Source organism: Artibeus jamaicensis, unplaced genomic scaffold (genome assembly GCF_021234435.1).
Source record: "Artibeus jamaicensis isolate MK-2021 breed Jamaican fruit bat unplaced genomic scaffold, CSHL_Jam_final contig_327, whole genome shotgun sequence".
Taxonomy (NCBI): domain Eukaryota; kingdom Metazoa; phylum Chordata; class Mammalia; order Chiroptera; family Phyllostomidae; genus Artibeus; species Artibeus jamaicensis.
In genome coordinates this window covers 5,935,118-5,949,735 of record NW_026521772.1, presented here as the reverse complement: position 1 = coordinate 5,949,735, position 14,618 = coordinate 5,935,118, and the positions used below count along the sequence as shown (strand labels likewise).

The window sequence follows — 14,618 nt, the reverse complement described above, 5'->3', positions numbered from 1 at the left end:
CCCTGATTTATTATTGTAATGGCATTACAACTGGATATAAAGATTCCATCTAACAGAGTATAAACTTCTTAAGGCGAGGGCTTCGATCTTCTACACCCTCCTGTGGGTGCTGTGCTGTGTACTTAGTGGGTATTTAAAAAAATGTTTGCAGAATCTTTGGCAGTAACATGAGAATGTGTGCACAGGGCGAAGGAGCGCACAGCAGCAGGCATATCCTACTTCCTAAAAGGATTTAGAGTTGAAATAGTCAAGCACTATCCCTCCCACAAATGTGGCCAATGACAAAATTACTGGGAGGGAGGGGGCGCCTTACACTGGAGATCCAACTTCTCCCCTAACGGGTACATTGTTTGGCTGAATATTTTAGAAACACAGAGAAGGCATTTACAGAAACAGCAGTGAATGGCAGAACCGGAAAACAACAGCTTTATAAAACTGTGTTCAACAACCCCTGGCCATTAAGAAGAGCTGTTCAGCCTCTCAAGTTGAAACCTGCAAAGTGTAAATCAGGCCTTTGTGAGACAAACGAAAACAGTGTCCCCCCGGGGTGCACAAATACCACAGTGAAGTCACCAGAGTGAACTATTTTCCCTCACACAGTCAGAGCCTACCATGCAAAGATTTTCCTGGGGAAAGAAAATTGCTATTTGTTTCATGCGAAATATACACTCAGAGGACCACACAGAATAAATTTTTAATATCCTTATGTATCAAGTGCTCTAAGTTAGACACACACAAAAAAAGATATTTAGATAGAGCTAAAAGAGGATCATTTAATCACTATTTGCTCCTACCCCTTATGAGGAGCTTGGAAATAAATCTGGTCTGGGTGTAAATTTTAGGAGTTCCATAAACTTTGATTGAGTTGGTTTTATAAGCACTCCCTTAATCTAACTGTTTTTAGAAAGAGAGAAAGCTACCTTCCCCCAAGATAAAGACCCAGCCTGCCAAGTGTCCCTCTACAGGGACTATCAAGTTAATTAAAAAGGCGGTTTAATAAAAGGCAGATCCTCAGCTAAAGTCTTACTATCAACTACCCCCCTGATACTGATGAAACCTATTATGACTTATCATAAAACACAAAAGCCAAACAAACCTTCATTGAATAATCCATACAGAAGTTAGAAGAGAAGATCCAGGAGTTAAAGGCAAAATATACATATAAAAAGAAAAGACTTCTTTTTAGAAAAGGGTGCTGGTTGGGATTTCTCTCCACAGTTCCGGTTCCCCCAGCAACTGGAACTCATTTTATACGCGCGCACTGCCCTGCACCCTGGAACACTGTCCATTCTGCTCAAGACACGGCTGCTTTTGCAGTCCACGCTGATTTTCCTGGCTTTTGTACAAGTGATGATAATTGTACAATGATCTAATTTGTACTCGCATCTGTTAAAGCGCGCCTCCCCCCGGAAAAGTTACCAGCTCAAACGGCCCTGTGATTTTACACACACACAGGTGTGCGTGAAGTTTCTGGAAGGCTACATGAGAAATCACGCAGGGTGGTCTCCACAGCAACCAAGCAACTGGAGATGAAGACACTCACTCGCCATTATACTCACTGTTTTCATTCACCATGTCCTGTTGCTTTTACATTAAAAAATGACTGAGGGGTCTGTGCCAAAGCACCTACGTTTCTTGTGACAACTTCAGTGCAATCTGCCTCTGCTCATTTTAAAGTTCACTGCGTTTGAAGTTGAACATTAAAAGGAAGCCTAGAAAAGTGGTGGCCAGAACTAGCTCATTCACACTGCTCGCCTCGCGTTTCACAGGCTCTGGAGGAGCAGCACGCAATATGCATCACTTGTTTAAGGGTATGTGAAACTTGAACTGGAGGGGAGGGTTAACAGATGCACAAACAGTCACGGTACTTGCATTCGTGGGAATAATTAGTTAGCTAGAGCCCATAGAGTAACTGGAGTCTGGGAGTGTGCGTGCGCTGAACATCATAAAGCCTCACCTGTTTGCCATAAATTATAGATCATTAACACGCATGCATACATATATCCTGTCATTTACAAAGGGGGGAGGGAGAGGAAGGGGAGAGAGAAGTGGGGAGAGACAGAGGGGAAGGGGGAAGATACTGATTGAGATGTCAACCTTACTAGGTACAAGCCTCCCTCCCCTTCCCACCATTCACAATTTCCTCCAGGACATCATTTCTGACCCGAGAACAAGTACAGTAAGTTCCAGTCAACTTTTTAGAGACTGTCTGTCTGAAAAGTTTAAAGTAAATGTCTTCACAGTTAATCACAATACTCATATGGAAACTATTTTAAGTAACTGTTGTTTTTCTTTTTATTTTAACTTGGGAGTTTTAAACCCATAGTTTATGAATTGCATTTTCCAAGAATATTATCAAAAACTAAAAAAAAATGCAGTAAAAACAAGTCCAAACATATACTATTTTTAGAGTGAAAAGCCACGTTTGAGTCCTAATTAAGGTGAACTCTAAAATCTCCTTTGACCTTTTAATCACCAAGGCCCAGAGTTCATACCCTTACCTCTCAGTAGTAGCAACTGGACTGATACTGTCTTACCTACCATGTTGTCTTTGTAAGAGAGAAGTAATCACTGAGTAATCTACCCACGTCTATAGTCACCTGAAATGACCCTTTGCTACACAGCACCCACAGCGGAAAACTCAGGCCAAGATGGACAGTCCCACCTTCACCTCGATAAGAGACTCTTGTTCAGAAATTTTCAGTTGACCCTCAGGCACTGTGAGACATCAAGGCAGTATCTTTACTTTACATTTTTAACATTTGAATAGATAAAAAAGGATTTGGGGGGCCTTCAAAAATTCAACACAGAAACTCTGACAAGTCAAAATTTAAACAAAAAATAGGTGGATATAAATTTCTCAAGTAATCTTGGCCACGTTTAAAGATACAACACTGAGGAGAAAACAGCTGGAGAGCAAGCCATCTCGGAGTCTCGGGGGTCCCTCAGTGTCTTCAGAAAGACACGTGGTTCCAGGACACTGCTATCTCTACGAGTGTCCAGCGCCTCTGAAAAAATGGGGCTCAGGGACGGGGCTCCCTTCTTCCATCTCCGAGAAACAGGTGTCTCAGAGTTTCACCTTCTGAACTTACTTTCAGAAGGTTGCATCTTCCTACTGCCTGCACTACAAATAAAATGGTATTTATTACACCAAAGGTGCTAAATACTGCTTTTCTAAAACTCCGTACACAGTCATTTCAATGCACTTTTCAAAGCACTTTTTGTAAGTCACAGTCCTTCCCTGGGATCTTGACACCTGCATTAAGTTCAGTGTGCCAGAGAGCAGTGGAAAGAAAAAGAACCGGGACCAAAAGAACCAACTGCCCACAAAAAGTTGCTTTCGAAGGCCCCCAAATCATGTCATTTGCTCTACAGGGTTATCCTGCTTTGACAGAGGAATGGCCTGTGCTCCATCCTCCCTGGAACTGCATCACTACCAGCTACTGGTAACAATCAAGACGTGCAGTGCCGTTTGATACTTTTAAGAAAAACATGTCCATTCTCATACACCTCTCCCAGCAATGAGTTTTCTATACATCCCTTTCCTGACTTCTAAAAGGTCACTCATACATGTTCTGACACTTGCTTTGCATCAAAGCAAAAGGTTAGACAGTAAGAAGAGCCTTTTTACACAGGGACAAAACCGGGCCCAGCTATTACAGAGCGTGCAGACGCTTCCTTTTCTTTCCCCTGAACTAGGATTAGCAGTGAAATAGCTTTGTGGTCTTAAAGAGCTTCACAGCTGGAGAACTGTAAAGAAAATAACTTTAAAAGTGAGTATTTACTCTAATTACGCATAGCAGTATCGTCTGTACAGGCATTTGCTCCTCTCCAGTTCCCTAATCTCAGACCCTTTCGATTCTAGCTTATTCAGCAGAGCAAGCAGCAATCACCCGCCAGCCTGGAGAGACATTTCAACCAAGCAAAAGTGCCTAAGGTGGACCTTCCTGTCTGATCCAAGAGAGAAAAAGGCAAGGGGGGGGGTGGTTTCTGATTCATGCTTCAAAAAGGGGGGCCAAACAAGCCGAAATGATGAATAATCAAAGGAACGAGAATCCGGTTGAGTTAGAAAAAAATGGAAAAAAGCGCACCCAGAGATGCTGGCGGGAAGCATCTTGGCCGTAGCGGGGTATTAACTGCTAGATCTAGAAGTTGGAGAAGGGAGTCTCCGTGTGGCCCACCCCGGGGAGCAGAGCCAGCACGCGGCTGTGCGGGCCCCACAGGCTAGGCCAGGGCTGAAGGTGGCCCGGGCGCTGGGCTGTCGGCGAGAAGTAGCAGGGGACAGGGCTGTCACCGCTTACCCAGGTGCAGCGTGAGGTTGATGGAGTTGGGGTACTGCACCCCGGCCAGCATGGTCTGGCTTTGCCACCAGGTGGTGTCGGCCTGGTTGTTGTAGTCGGTCAGGAAGGCTGCCCCGTGCTGCAGGTGGGGCTGCCCGGCGTCGCACAGGTGACAGGACTTGGTGACTCCGGTCACCCCGGTCTGCACACAGTACTCCTCGGGCGGAGTTCCGCACGTGTTGGTGGCCACCACGGTCACGTTGAAGGCGGCGTTGACGAACTCGGGCATGCAGCGCTGCGGTCGCCCGCCCTCGTCCACGCACTCGTCCATGGCTGCCCGGGCGCAGCCGGCCGCCGCGGCCAGCACGGCCAGCACCGGCCAGAGCCGCCCCCGGGGCCGCAGCGTCCGCGCGGCCCGCTCGCTGCCCCTCATCCGGCCGCCCGTGCGCTGGGCCACGGCAGAGGCAAGGGCGCGTTCCTCTCGCCCGGCGGCGTCCCCCGGAGGCCGCTCTGAGGGCTGAGCTCCGGGGCCCAGGGGCTGGGCTCGCGGGGCGGGCGGTGGCGGCGGATCGCGCGGAAGAGAGGGGCCGGTGGGCGCCGCTGCGGAGGACCGTGCGGCTCGCGGACCGCTGCCCGGCGCTCCGCCTCCGCGCCGCCCTCACCCACCCGGGACACTGTTCGCACTCCGCGCCGACCCCTGACTTCCGAGCGCGAGCCCGCGCGCGCGCCCCCGGGAGGAAGGAGCAGGGGGTGGGGTCGGCGGGGTGGGGTGGGGTCTGGCGGAGGAACAAGCCCAACCCCGGCCTTTTCTCCGCAGCGCCCGCGGGCCCCGTCGCTGCTCCCCCGCCCTCCGCGCGCCGTGGGCTGCGCGTCCGCCCGGGCGACTCGCGGCGGCGGCGGGGGCGGTAGCATCTCGCGCTCGGGCCCGCGGCGCGCGGCTGGAGGGGCGGGGCCGGGAGGGGCGCGGGGGTGGGGGCAGCGGGGGGCGGGGCCTGGAGGGAAGGGGCGGGGCGGCGGGGCGGTGCATGCTGGGAGGGCCGGGCGGCTGCGGGGTGCTTGCTCCGCGCGCTGGCCGCGCACTGGGGTCCCCGACCCCGGGTGCCCGGAGGACTCCAGGCTGGGGGAAGGGCTGTGGAAGTGGCCTTAAAAGGGCGGCGCCGCGTCAGCGAAGTCGCTCGGGGTCGGCCTTCCGGGCCGCAGAAGCGCGGATCTCCGCCCGCCAGGTGTCCGTCCTCGCGTCCGGCGGGGCCGCGCCCGGAGGCCGACACTGGAGGGACCCGACAGTGGGGGCGGCCCGCAGGCTCCTGGCCCCGGCGGGCCGCCGCCAGAACGCCCCCTGCTGCGCGGGGTCCGCTGCAGCCCTTTGCTGGGAGAGGGCCCGGGGTGTCCAGGGGGCTGGCCGGGTCCCCGGGGAGTACAGGGCCTGGCTGCAGCATCAAAATGAGTTGTGTGGAGAGGTTCCCTGCACCTAAACTAAAGTGTAACCAGCCGTCCAGCAGGGGCAGGGAAGGAAGTGGGAAGGCTGGGAATGGAATGACATTTTTCCCCTGGGCATGCACCCACTGCGAAATTCTTCCACTGTGTTGTTTATGTTCTCCAGCTTGCCTTTAAAAGACTCGAAATTATCTGGATCTGACATCCTCCTTTTTGGGCCTGCTGAGTCACGGAATGTTTTCCGTGCCAGAATGACTCAGTTCACAGAACCTGAGCCAAAAGATCATGCGTTCTGTCCGCGATCAGAACCCGGGCACTTGGCCGGGGCTGATATCTTCAGCAAAGACAGCGAGGGCAGGGTGCCGCCGCCAGCCCCCGGGCGGCGGTTTTAAACCTTTACAGTCCCCGAGCTTGGTGGATGCACCTACTGGATTCTCCTGTGACAGATTTAAAAACACACACCATTTCAAGATCTTAACAGTAAAATGAGAATAATGATCACACGGGGCTGGACTGGGTGGGGCGGTGGGGAACCACACCTGGTTTGGGCCCCAGTAACTCCCCTGTTTACAGACGGATGGTGCGGATCTAAAATATTGAAATCTGTAATGCGTGGTTTCTACGCTTGGGGTCAGTGTTAACTCCGGAAGACTTGAAGGCGAATGGTCCGACTGGGGAGGAGAGGGATCCGGAGGGTTTGTTAAAACGCTGAGTTTGCTCAGCCAGTGAGGGGGTCACTTACACTGTTCGTTTATTTCATGAGATGGGTGGAGATGTGCGTGGCTGAAAGTCTTTAACTCTTCACCCCTTGGCGCCTCCTCTTTGGGAGAAGAAAGTTATAGGGCTGTCGGTAGCAATGTTTTCATCCTTTCATGCTTGAGTGGAAGGAAAATAAATATATTCATTTATACCTAGAGGAGGTGATATTTGGTCTTTGATTGTCCCAAAAATGAATGAGGGCCTACAAGACAAAGATACGAAGCTTGTTGAAAATGAAGCTACAGACATTTAAAATAAATATATGAATGCATTGCCTTATAATTTTTCAGTATTTTACTAGATATTGGCACATAGTAGGGACTTTTGCTACCAAAAAGGCAAGGAGACCCCACATGCTGCAAAACCAACACGTGTTTGCCCGTCATCGCTCTTTTGGGTTTTGTCCAAGGGTATCTTCAAACATTGCTCCTGCTTCCCTACCATCATTTTACTGCCAGAACCTCATCTGGTATTTGGAAAGTACATTAAAATTTTTTAAATTCGTTTCTGAATTCTGTCATTTGTGGGGATGAGTTACAGCAACAAGGAGATACCTATTTTGAAGAGAAGTAAAATGTAACTAGCCAGTATGCTTAATTGTTACAAAGAAAAACGCAACTTTGCTCCATTGTTTCAGAATTTAAACAAACCAAAGGTTAGAACAAAAATCCTAGGACAATGAGGGAAATTTGAACATTAATTAGATATCGGGCAGTAACAAAATAAGTATTTTAATTACCTGGAGATGCCGCTGTTGACTGCATAGACTCGATGAGCTTTTTTTTTTTTTTGAGTGAAAGTGTGTGGGATTTTCTTTTGCATCGGGTTGCTAATTCCAGAGCCCTCTCGTACTTGCACTTAACTGCTGGGAAACTCCATCCTCCGGTGCTTAGAAGAAAGGTGTGAAGGTGGAGGAGAAACAGATTCAATGCCTCAGAAGACGGTCTTGGTGCCCAACCACGGCTGGAAAGATAGAAAGGTAGAGTGAAGGTAGGTAGCTGTGGATGGCACAGACAAAAGAGCTCCCACATTTTAAAAAAAAAATCCCACTTAGAACTCCAAAGAAACCAGATTTCCCCCATCAGGAAATAGATGAACAATTTCAAGGAAGGATGCTGATTTCCCTGGTTTGGGTCATTGGCAAAGCCCTGGGCATCCCACTTCTGAACACGCCGTTCATAGTGTGATGAAGCAGCCCACCAGAAAACCATGGGATTTGGGGAAAGCACTGCTCCAAGGAGGGCAGGGTATAAGGCAGACAAAAGACAACAGATGTCTACTATATCAAGAGTGAGATGTGTGATATAATTAGAAAAAAAATTATTTCAAAGGTTGCATTGGGCTTTTAAGGTTGCAACTTTTACCTATTTTTTCATTCTTCAAGAAATACCCATGTGTTTATTTTTCCGTTCCTTAGTCTTTCTGACCTCATTTCCCCGTATTCTTCCCAGGCCTAAGCACCACTGTGCTATATCCTTTATCTTTTATATTTAGAATGCAAACTAAAGATAGCCTCGAGTACTAATGATATAATGATGTCAGCCTTACTTAATTCTGTTTCACACTTTTCAGACTGTAATAGCTCTGAAGCAGGGGATATCGAGTATGTAATGTTGAGAAAACTAAGACTCAAAGAGATGAAGTTATATCCCTGTGACCTTGCAAGCAGCAAGGTCAAGGTGAAAGCCTACCCTCCCGGCACCCTGTCCAGTGCTGTTTCCTTTTCTGATGTTGTATAAAGGCCACTGTGGAGAAGAGGGCAAAGGAAGAGCTACCTCCAGCTTCCCAGGTTTTTGGGTTATCAAATGGGAATTTGTAATTAGGTGAAAATTAATGTGATACTGGAGAAGAATTATAATACCTGTCTTCCAAGTGACACTAACTACACATGATTCTTTGTGTGAGGTTTATAGAATCCACCTAGGTCCTTGGTACAAGGCCAAGCATAACAAGATAAGATATCTTTAGTGGCCTTGCTCAGGTAAAGAAAGACAGGGTTCCTCTTGCATGAGGTCAAGTCCTTCCTTCCCACCCAGCCCTACACACCCAACTTCAGCCACCTTGACCATGGCGTACTAGTTTAAAAAGGGAGAGGAAACGACACATACAGTAATTCATACAATTTAAACTGGAACTTTATTACAAAGACGATAAAAAAGAAAATATTTCCCAAAGCAAGGAGTTAAAGCTCAATCCCTCCCTGACCGAAAACAGTCCCATGGAAAGGACAGAACACTGCACATCTCAAGAACTGTGCTGTTCTACTAAGCAGATGTGGGCTGCACCCCACTGCAGTCAGGGAGAGAGGTAATCGTTTACATATAGGTACAGGGCTTTACTGTGGAAACTCAGAATGCCCTGAGGTTTTGACCCTGAATGGTTAAATATTGTTAGGAAGGGTGCAGGTAACAGCTTAGTGATTGTAGTTAATAATACTGTGTGGCATACTTGAAAGTTGCTAAGAAGTTCTCATCACAAGAGGAAAGGTTTTTAACTATGTGTGGTGACAGCTACAAATATCATATTATGATGTATACCTGAAACTAATGGTATAGATCAATTATACTTCAGGTTTTTTTTTTAAATGAACTCTAAAACAAGCCGGGGAGGGTTAATTCTTTCTAAACAAAATGAAAATTATTACTATTGGTAGTTTTCTCCTAACATGTAATTGCCTAATAGATTCATGATCTCATTCAATTGATTAGATATAAATTGCAACAGGTTTTGTGTTGTTACTGTGTTTCCTTTTCTTTTTTTGTTTTTGAAGATGTGCCTGGAAATTATATTGTTCAAAATGAGAAGTTCACAGCCCTTGAACAAGACTCTTCAGGAGGCTGTTACTATACCAGCTTTAAAAAGTTTTTTCTGGCTGAAATTGGTATGGTCCCAGCACAGAACTCAAGGGCCTGCATCTCCTGTTTATATCTAATGCATTTCAATTAATGCTGAATTACGTTACCCTCCCACCCAAATGCTGTTTACTGTAACAACCAAAAATTGTTAAAGATTTTATTTATTTATTTTAGAGAGATGGGGAAGAGAGGGGGAAAGAGAGGGAGTGAAACATCAATGTAAGGTTGCCTCTCGCACACCCCATACTGGGGATATGGCCTGCAACCCAGGCATGTGCCCTGACTGGGAACCAAACCGGTGATGCTTTGGTTCACAAGCCTGTGCTCAATCCACTGAGCTACACCAGCCAGGGCTCCGAACATGACTTTTTAATTTATCAGAATTCCCTCTCCTGTCCCATAAGATGCTTTTGCCTAATAGACACCCTTTCCTGAAGTACCGTTTGCATACAGGAAAAAACGCACAAGTTCCAAGGGCATGTAGTGCGATAGTTTGTATCACAAAGTGCACACATTTGTGTAATCACCCACCAAGTCCAGAAATAGAATGTTACCCTGACCCAAAAGCCCCATCCCACCCCTTGGCAATCAGAACCCCTTCCTTCTCCCTACATGTAACATCTCTACTTCTAACAACCTTGCTAAGTTTGCTGATTTCCAATAGTTTGTAAATTCTTTCTGATTTTCCATCTACAAAATCGCGATATCTGTGCACAGTGGCCGCTTTGTTTCTTCTTCTCCTTTTTAATACCTTTTAGCTCTTTTTCTTCTCAACTTGTACTGATTAGGACATTTAATATACTATTGAGTAGAAATGATGATAACAGACATCTTTTTTTTTAGTTTATTTTTTTTTCTTTTTAGAGAACGGGAGAAGAAAGGAGGGAGAGAGGAAGAGAGAATGTTGATTGGTCTTCCCACTCACTGATGCATTCGTTGGTTGCTTCTTGTATGTGCCTGACCAGGGATCAGACCCTCAGCCCTGGCACAGCGGGACGATGCTCTAACGCACTGAGCTACCCAGCCAGCACAGTTGTAGACATCTTCATCTTGTTCTAGATCTCAGAGGAAAACGCTTCAACCTTTCACCATTAAATATAATGTTTGTTGTACATTGTGTATATTTACTTTACATCAAATTAGGGGATTCCTTTATACAGGGGTAGGCAAAAGTAAGTTGACAATCGTGTGTATGTGAAACACAGAGTTTATTCTTGTATTATTATGTATTCTTGTGTCATATTTTTCATGTGAACAAATGTAAACCTACTTTTGCCCACCCCTGTACTCCTGATTTGATAAGAGATTTTAAAAAATTATGAATGCATGTTGGAATTGGTCCTGATTTTTAAGCACCTATTGAAATGTTTATGTGACTTTTCGACTATACATACTATATGTTATTCTGTTCATGTGCTGAATTATATTGATTATTAAATTCTAAACCGACCTTGCATTCCTGGAATAAACCCAACTTGGTTCTGCTATTTTATTTTTATCTATCACTAAATGTAGTTGCTAATACTGTATTAATATTCAGGATTTTTTTTCATCTATATACATGAGCAAAATTGCCTTCTTACATTCCTTTTCTAAAAATGCCTGTTAGGATTTGGTTAAGCTGGCTTGCCCCGGCTGGTATGACTCAGTGGATTGATTGCAGGTCTGAAAAAAGGAAAGATTCTGGTTTGAATCCTGGTCAGGGCGCATACCTGGGTTACAGGCCAGGTCCCCAGCAAGGGGTGTGTGAGAGGTGATGGATCAATGTTTCTCTCCCTCTCTCCCTCCCTTCATCCTCTGTCTAGAAATAAATAAAACCTTTAAAAAACATTAAGCTGGCTTTACAAATCAAGTTGGGAAGTATCCTTCTTTTATTATTCTCTGAAATAATTATTTTAAGTGTTATATCATCTCTAAATATTAAAATAATTCACCAGGGAAGCCATCTGGGCCTGTTTTTCCTTGGGGGGTAGAAGAAGAGAAGACTTTTTAATAGTAGACTCAATTTTAAGATAAATACAGAACTATTTAAATTTTCTATTTCTTCTAAAATCAGTTTTTTAAAAAGATTTTATTATTTATTTTTTAGAGAGAAGGGAAGGGAGGGAGAAAGAGAAGAAGAGAAACATCAGTGTGTGGTTGACTCTCATGCATCCCCCACTGGGGACCTGGCCTGCAACCCAGGCATGTGCCCTGACTGGGAATCCAGCCAGTGACCCTTTGCTTCACAGGCCTGTGCTCAATCCACTGATCCACACCAGCCAGGGCTCTACAATCAGTTTTAATAATGTGTTTCACAAGAAATTTGTCACCTTCATCTAAGTTTCAAATGTATTTGCATAGAGACATTTATAATTAACTTTTATTCTCTTTTTAATGATGGCAGGAACTTTACTCATTCCTGAAACTGGTATTTTCTCTTTCTTTCTTACTAGGTTTTATCAGTTTAACTAACTGTTACAAATTACCAGCTTTGGACCTTGTGATTTTCTCTATTTTTTGTGTGCTACGTTATTGATTCTGGTTTTTATTATTTTCTTCTTTCAACTGGGAGTTTGATATTCTGTTCTAACTTCATGAGATGAAATATTAGATGATGAACTTCAGCAATTTTCCCCTAAAATATGTTTTAAATGACCATCTAAATGCCACTTTAGTTACATCCTATGAGTTTTCATATGCCATATCATTATCATTATTCAACTCAAAATACTTTGTAATCTCTGTTGCTATTTCTACTTTGGCCTGCAGGTTATTTACAAGCTGGTTGCCTAATTTCCAAGCATTGGAGGAATTTTTAGTTATCATTGATTGTTATTACACTGTTTGCTATCATACTGTTATTTAAACTTAAATAACTAGGACCTTAGGAATTGTACTGTTTGTTATTGTGACTGCCTTGCTTGGATCCTGGGGTCTGCCCTAGCTGTGCTTTAGGGAGGTGAGGAAGAGGACTCTGTCGTTTGAGCCAATTAGAAAGGGGGGGCTGGTACCAGCACCTCCCTGACCTGGGTCCGTGAGGGTGAATGGCAGAAATGGCAATGGCCTTTACAAAGCAGAGCACAGGCATCAGAACAGACCCCTGAGACTGAGTAACAGCCCCTGGGTCCCTGGACTTGACCATGACATGGGTGTGGGGGGGGACCAGAGAAGGAAAGATATTCCTATAATAAATATGCAGGATGGGTGTTTGGAGCCATAATATTATTAAAAATATGGGCCTTAAGTGATTCTTAAAGCTCGTGAAACAGGATATAACATTTTCCATTCACATTTCAATGTTTAAGAGACATGAATACACTTTAGTGTCTCTAATGTGGTTAGAATATCCATTGCTAGTATTTACTCCCTACTTACTGTGTGCCAGGCATTCTTCTAAGCATTTTGCCTCTTGTGTCTGTCATTATCCCCATTTTCAGATGAAGAAATGAAGGCACAAGAATATTAAGTCACTTGTCCAAGGTCACTCAGCAGCTGGTGGAGCCTGGATTTAAACTCAGAGGGTCTGTTCCTAGAGCCAACACTCCTGTCTGCTACGCCTAAGAGCGAATGTTTATTTGGAATTTTCTAGGTAGCAATTCATCCTGAGTGATCAACTCATGTAATCTTTGCAATACCTCGGTGAGGTAGGTACTCCGACCATCATCCCACTTTACAGATGAGCAGATGGAGGCACAAGGAGGCGCAGTCCTTTGCCCCAGATCTCACAGCTAGGAGGCCGCAGAGCCGAGCCTCAAACGTGGGCAGCTGAGCTGCAGAGTCTTCGTCTTTACCATTGGGCAGCACTGCCTCCCGAACTAAACCGACTCACCAAAGACATGGTAATTATGTCAGAAATGATGAGACGTCTATTTCTGAATAAATATTTTGCTCATAAATAAAGTCTTCATAAAATTCTTTCTAAATTTTTACCATTTAAAACCATAATTCACAGCCATCACAGAAATAACTAGCAAGCAATAAAGTTTGGGACAAGTGTCACAACACAGAAATGTGGATTATATTTTTAGTTTGAGTTCTATGACAAGTAGAAATGATTGTGATAGATAAGATCAGCTGAAGGAAAGAAAACTTCGATTTGCCTTCAGTTACGCACACGGGTTATTTTTTCCATGGCTCTGACCTGAATCGTTAGAGTTTAAAAGTTAAACTTTAACGTCAAGCCCCTCAAGAACTCCACAAACATGCTGTGGTGACAAGGCTTATGTGGCATTAGTGCCACATGAAGGGGAGATGGGTCCAATTTTCCTTCAAGTCCAGACACACGGTCCCCTAATAGCCCACTAAGCTTTACTGATGGCAGAGCTGCACAGTCCTCTCGCCACACGTGATAATTTTTAAACTGTCCAGTAAACTAGACAGTAATTAGAGTCCTTAATTTGCTTTTAAGTGTTAACATGCCATGGTTTTAGGACCGGGGCTTTAAAATCTTTCCCCAATCATATTTGATTGAAGTCATAATTGGTCTCTCCTAAACGTTCACCTTTGATCTTTGGTGTGTGTTCACTCTACCCACTTGTTAACCACACAGGATATGCTTTTGCAAAGCGAGAATTAATAGAGACTCAAGCGGATTTTAGGAAAAAGTCACTGCAGGAAGTAACTTGACACCAGAGTAGTCACTGAATACAAGAACACCATTTTCTCTCTCAAAGAGCTGGACGGTCTTCTCGGTTGTCCAGTTCACAGGCACGTCAGAGCTTTTTCAAGCATAAGGCCCCCTTGTTTTGTTTTAGTAGCGTCCGCACAGTTGTGCTACTGGAAGCATTGATCGCTCATTCTGGAATGAGTCGTGGAAAGGACACTCCGCATGCAAGGGACCTCTGTGACGTCACGGACTTTTAACAAAGAAAAAACGTCAGGCTCTAAAGCGAGAATACAATATAATCACTGCACAAGGCAAGTCAGGGAAAATATCCCGTCTAGCTCCCCAAGCAGAAGAAGAAAACAAGTGCTTCCTAGGAATTCTTCTCAGTAGATCACAACACGAAGGTCAAAGCAAATGGCTAAAATTTGGGAAAGAAAAACCAGCAGAATGCCAAAAAAAAAAAAAAAAAAAAAAAAAGGATGCATTCTAGAAATGGGCACCATGGCAACTCCCAAGAGCCAGAAGTGCTTTAAGAGAAAAAGGCAAACTTTAAATTATTGTTATGGGTCTGAATGTTTGTGCCCCTCTCCCAAACCCATGTGTTGAAGCCTTAAGTCCCAGGGTGACGGGGCCCAGAGACAGGACTGTGGGGAGATCGTCAGGGTTATGGGAGGTCGTGAAGCTGGGCCCCGGCCTGATGGG

The 14,618-nt window shown here is 45.3% G+C and overlaps 1 protein-coding gene across 1 annotated transcript in view; it reads right to left on the bottom strand.

Moving 5' to 3' along the window:
- LAMC1 (laminin subunit gamma 1) overlaps positions 1–5,165 on the bottom strand; it is a 109,756-nt gene extending 104,591 nt beyond the window's left edge. Inside the window, exon 1 of the mRNA XM_037145668.2 lies at positions 4,302–5,165. Coding sequence (XP_037001563.2) covers positions 4,302–4,713 — 412 coding nt within the window. The 5' untranslated portion in view covers positions 4,714–5,165. The remainder of the gene's footprint in view (positions 1–4,301) is intronic.
- Positions 5,166–14,618: the final 9,453 nt, after the last annotated feature.